General features: G+C 45.5%; 1 protein-coding gene across 1 annotated transcript; it reads left to right on the top strand.

Annotated features, from left to right (window-relative positions):
* The first annotated feature begins 520 nt into the window (after nt 1–520).
* Nucleotides 521–1,887, top strand: LOC124663554 (F-box protein At5g07610-like). Its single transcript, XM_047201246.1, has 2 exons — nt 521–582; nt 663–1,887. The coding sequence occupies exons 1-2, from the start codon at nt 521–523 to the stop codon at nt 1,825–1,827; spliced, it is 1,227 nt and encodes a 408-aa protein (XP_047057202.1). The 3' UTR covers nt 1,828–1,887.
* Nucleotides 1,888–4,893: the final 3,006 nt, after the last annotated feature.

Below are 4,893 nucleotides of genomic sequence, written 5' to 3'. Positions count from 1 at the left end.
CGGGAGAGACCGCGTCACGAGAGCAGAGCCCGGCCTGTGCGCGCGTGGAGGCAGCGAGGGCACTGTGACGCGTCAGAAAGAAGCTGCGCGAGAGAAAGCAAAGCACGGCGCGAGAGCCGAATTCGCTCGCCCCGAACGATGCGCGCCTGGATGCAGCGAGGGCCTGCGGGAGAGTGGTTCGTGCGTGACGCCAGGCTCGCCCACGCCACGGAAGCCTGATTGCCCTGCTAGCTGAGTCGTTGCGGTGAAAAGGGCGCTCCATGCTCCAGCGATCTGATTTTTGATTCAGCGATTGGGAATTTGACGGGAGGAGGGCATGGTCTCGGGAATATCTTCTTTTTCTAAGATGTGAGTTTGTGACTAGGTTCAGCCCAGTATACCATCTAATTGGCGGCCCATCCTCTCTAATCTCTAACCTAGAAAAAGAAAAGACACTCTTGCCCTGCAAAAAAAAGACACTCCCGTCACCTCCCAGGCGCTCGCCGGCGCCGTCCGCCGCTTTCTTCCGCCGTCCGCCGCCATGTCCATCCCCGCGGATCGCTCTCCCCCGTGGGAGGAAGGCCGTATCTCAACTCGAGTCAGGTGCGCGGAGCAGCAACAACGGAATCATGGCGACCTTCCTCTCAGATCCCCTCACCTCTCCACCGTCTCTGTTTGTGCAGGTCCTCCTCCACTCCTCCCGGCGGCACGGCGGTGGAGGGACTCACCGACGACCTCCTCGTAGAGATCCTCTCGCGCGTCCCGGCCAGATCGCTCTGCCGCTTCAAGTGCGTCTCCAACAACTGGCTGAGCCTCATCGACCACCCGGACCACCGCAAGAAGCTCCCCCAAGCCCTGGCCGGCTTCCTCCACAGCAGCACCTACACCGACGAGTGGCGGCTGGAAGCACCCATCCACTTCACTAGTTTCCCAGGGAGACGCGGCCCGGCGATCGACGCCTCTTGCACCTTCCTGCCTGACCACCGGCGTGTCGATATATTGGACTGCTGCAACGGCCTCCTCCTCTGCCGCTGGTACGACATCTCCTCCGAGGGTGACCAGTTCCGTTATGTCGTGTGCAACCCCGCCACCGAGAAGTGGACCGTATTGCCGGACTCCGGCAAGGCCACCAAGGAGGTGTGCGCAGTGCGCTTGGGCTTTGACCCGGCCCTCTCGTCGCATTTTCATGTGTTTGAGTTGGTAACAGACCAGGTGGTTTACTGGGACCCAGACATCGTTGGAGTGGCAGTGTACTCCTCTGAAACGGGGCGGTGGGTTTATAAGGAGAAGAGATGGGATGCGCATATCAGGCTCATCTATCACGAGTTTGCATCTGTCTTTCTTAGCGGCTATCTGCATTTTCAAGCTGACCGCCACGAGCTTTCCCCTGGCCTAGCCGTGGTGGACACAGAGGGGGAGACATGGATGGACTTGGCTGTCCCCGATGGTGGTCTGATCGATGGTTTCATTCAGCGGTCACAGGACCGCTTGCACTATGCCAGTTTTCACGTAGATGGCGCTGGCATTCGGCTAGTGGTTTATGTCCTCAAAAACTATGAAAGCAAAGAATGGATACTGAAGCATAGCGTCGAGACTTCCTGCTTGTTCGGAGGGATAGAGTATTGCCTGGTTGGAGGGATGGATTATTCCATGGATGGGGGGTTTGATTGGGTTGCCATTGATCCGGAATGCAACTTGCTATTCTTCACTATTGGGTGGGAGAACAAATTAATGTGCTACAGTATGGATCGTCGCCAAGTCAAAATGATCTCCAAACTTGTAGATGGCAAGCCGCCATATCTGCCATATGTGCCGTTGTATGCAGAGTTGCAGTCACTGCAGAATTGACATCAATATGGGACTGCTGGTGCCTCTGCAAGAAATGGATCTTTAATATGAGTCAATTCTCCGTGCTGTTGAACAGCAGGCTTGGTGTGTTGTGTCTGCTTGAATTGAGCTATTGGTTTCTCTGATTGATGTATGCAAGCTTTTGAGTTTGGAGAATGGTGGTTCTCCATTATGTAAGTAACTTGGCTCATTTTGCTGTGATTAGTTAGTCTAAATTGTACTGTACTTTCTGTTGTCTCTATTGCTACGATCATATTGTAAAATATTTGCACCGCGTATTGTTTGTGCAAAGGCACTATGATCATTTTGTAAAATATACGATTACCATGCAGCTTAAACTTATATCTTCTGTTTCGCGGCCGTTGAAAGCATGAACATCTTATTGACAATGATTTAGGAAATGATCACCTGTCTGCTAATGAAATGACGTGTGACGCTCAGCTAATGGTATAAATATGCGAAATCATTTTTCTTTGCTTCTGATGGTTTGAAAAAAAGAGTTGTGCTGCTTAGGATGAAAAAGTTGGGCTGCTTCGGTTGAAATCTGATGGCGAAACTCTTCGGGTGAATAATATATGCCACTTCCTCTGATACTAACTACTTGTTTGATGTTAGCAGAACATCAACAAGCTGTGTTTGGATCATAATTATCACTATGTCAGGATTTTTTTTTGGGATGATTTTTAGGTAAATAAGAAATGCTGTTCACTTTCCTTGGAAGTCTTGCATCTAGTTATACTGTAATGTGGCAGCTTTGCAGCATCATTTCTGAATTCCGATTCCTGGCGTCTTATAACACTAGAACAACTAGTAGCAGGGACTACGGTTTAAGCTTACTGTACCCTCATTGTTAGCTCACCTCTGGTTACCGGGTGCGGCACTCGTGTTCAGGAAAGAGATCCATATTTTTGCTGCTTTGGATGGAATTTGCTGTATGTGAAGTTTTTTACCACAAAAACCTAGAAGTGACAGTTAATTAGGTAAATGTTAGCTAGGCAAGCATACATTCTTGTGTGTCCTGCTAACCCTTTGCCATACGGCCAGTTAGCATTTGAATTAGCTGCCTTTTCCTATGGCAGTTCCATGCTTAAGTGGAGGCATATTATCCATAGATATGGTATCTGCTGCTAAATATTTTCTTTAATTAAGTAAAATGAACAACGCACCATTAAGTAGAGTCTCTTGTTTTCTATGTCTGATGTATGCATACTTTTAAAGTTTAGAGCAATGGTGGTTGTTCATTATGGAGTCAACTAACTTTCTGTTGTATGTACTGGTTTTTGCAAACCAATGGTTCTGGTACTTTTTTGTATTTCAATTGGGTAGTGTTTATGCAAGTTACTATGATCATTTTATAAAATCTATGATCATTGATTAGCATGCAGCTTAAAGTTAGATTTTCTGATTACAGCTGTGGAAAGCATGAACATCTTGGCAGTGATTTAGGAAACGATCACTTGTCTGCTAATGATATAATGTGTGAACTTCAGCTAATGATATAAATGTGCAAAATCATTTCTCTTTGCTTCTGATGTTTTTTAAAAAACTGTATGTGCTGCTATCTGATGGTGAAACACTTTGGCTGAATGCAAAGCCACTTCCTCTGATACTAACTACTTGTGGAATGTTCGCAGAACATCAGCAAGCTGTGCTTGGATCATAATGTTCAGTAGTATGTAAATTTTTGTTTTCGAGGCAAAAGTGAACCATTGCCGTGTGGTTTCTGTTTTGCAAGCAAAAGCTTCTAGTTATACAATTATACTACTGCAATGTTCCACATACACTCTATCTCAATGCAAGTTGTGAAGCTTTGCAGCATGACTTCTGAATTTTGATTTTGGGCGTCGGCATAAGTCTGAAACAACAAACGGCGGTCGTAGCATGGCTCACGGTTTCAGCTCCAAAGTTACCCAAAAACTGAAACTATTGTGTTCCTCTTATCAGTTTCGAGAGTGCTCATGCTGGCGTTCTGTCAACACCCGGATTTTTAAGTCCAGATGCCTATTATGTCATTCATCGCAATCCCAGGAATATTGTTTTTGCGAGACATAATAGATTGACATCACAACACATCATTCATTACATACCATAATCGTCTTACAACAGAGGATCACATGATCCAGTCTTAATACAACATAAGGGATCTAGAGATCCAATACAAAACACGTAGCGGAAGCGAAGTAGTAGTGGTCTTGGTCCATCTGTTCCACAGGCAACTGTTGACGTCAGGAGTGGTCATAGTTGTCGTAGACGTCCTGCTGTCCTTCATCCTGGTACTGGGGCTCTTCTTCATAGTCTGGCATTTGAATAGCCAGGGACACAGCCATGAGTACTTTAAAGTACTCGCAAACTAATACTAAGGTAAGTACTATCAACTATATCAATGGGGTTCTAAGCTCTATGTTCATTTGCATAAAGCCAGTTTTATTTCATAAGCATTTAGTAAACAAAAACTCTTCATTTGCCTAACTTAACTCAAGTGGGAACATTAGTGTCATTCCCACAACTCAGTTGTGATTCAAAGTCAAAGTCACATTTCTCTTTCAATTCAAAAGTCACAAGTCACCATTCATATTTTGGAAAAGTTCTAATGACGGAACAGTGCAGTCCCTCAATACGCAGCCTCTATTGAATCCTAAAGTCGCTTCTTATATTGTGGCCTAGGGTTCAGGGGGTTTGAAACTAAGTTGGGAATTGGATTATTTCGGAATAATTATTCATGCTATGAAAAGATCGCACCGTTTGTGAGAGATACACATTGATTTTCAAATTCCAATTGCTCATCTACGGCCGGACGCCCAAGCACCAAGCAGTCAGATACAATGTCAAGTAAGCAAACCAACAGTAGCCTGCTGTTTGATGTCTCATGTCTACGATCTTTTTCTGAACCAGCAAATCAGTTATGATTGCATATCTTTATTTGTACAAATTTAGATTATCCAAATTAATTCTCGTATAAAAATTGACATGCTACAGGAGAAGCTCAATTTATGGCAAAGTTTGTGAAGAAAAGGAAGACCTCAGTACAAGATGAAATGGCTGGCCCGTCACAGGAACAGAATGATG

The sequence above is a fragment of the Lolium rigidum genome, chromosome 1 (assembly GCF_022539505.1).
Source record: "Lolium rigidum isolate FL_2022 chromosome 1, APGP_CSIRO_Lrig_0.1, whole genome shotgun sequence".
Taxonomy (NCBI): domain Eukaryota; kingdom Viridiplantae; phylum Streptophyta; class Magnoliopsida; order Poales; family Poaceae; genus Lolium; species Lolium rigidum.
This window is presented reverse-complemented; position numbering and strand designations above follow the sequence as displayed.

Excerpts from the sequence above, each read along its gene's own strand:
- LOC124663554 (XM_047201246.1), top strand. The coding sequence starts at position 521 with ATGTCCATCCCCGCGGATCGCTCTCCCCCGTGGGAGGAAGGCCGTATC. Across the intron at positions 583-662 it reads CGTATCTCAACTCGAGTCAG|GTCCTCCTCCACTCCTCCCG; the intron begins GTGCGCGGAGCA and ends CTGTTTGTGCAG.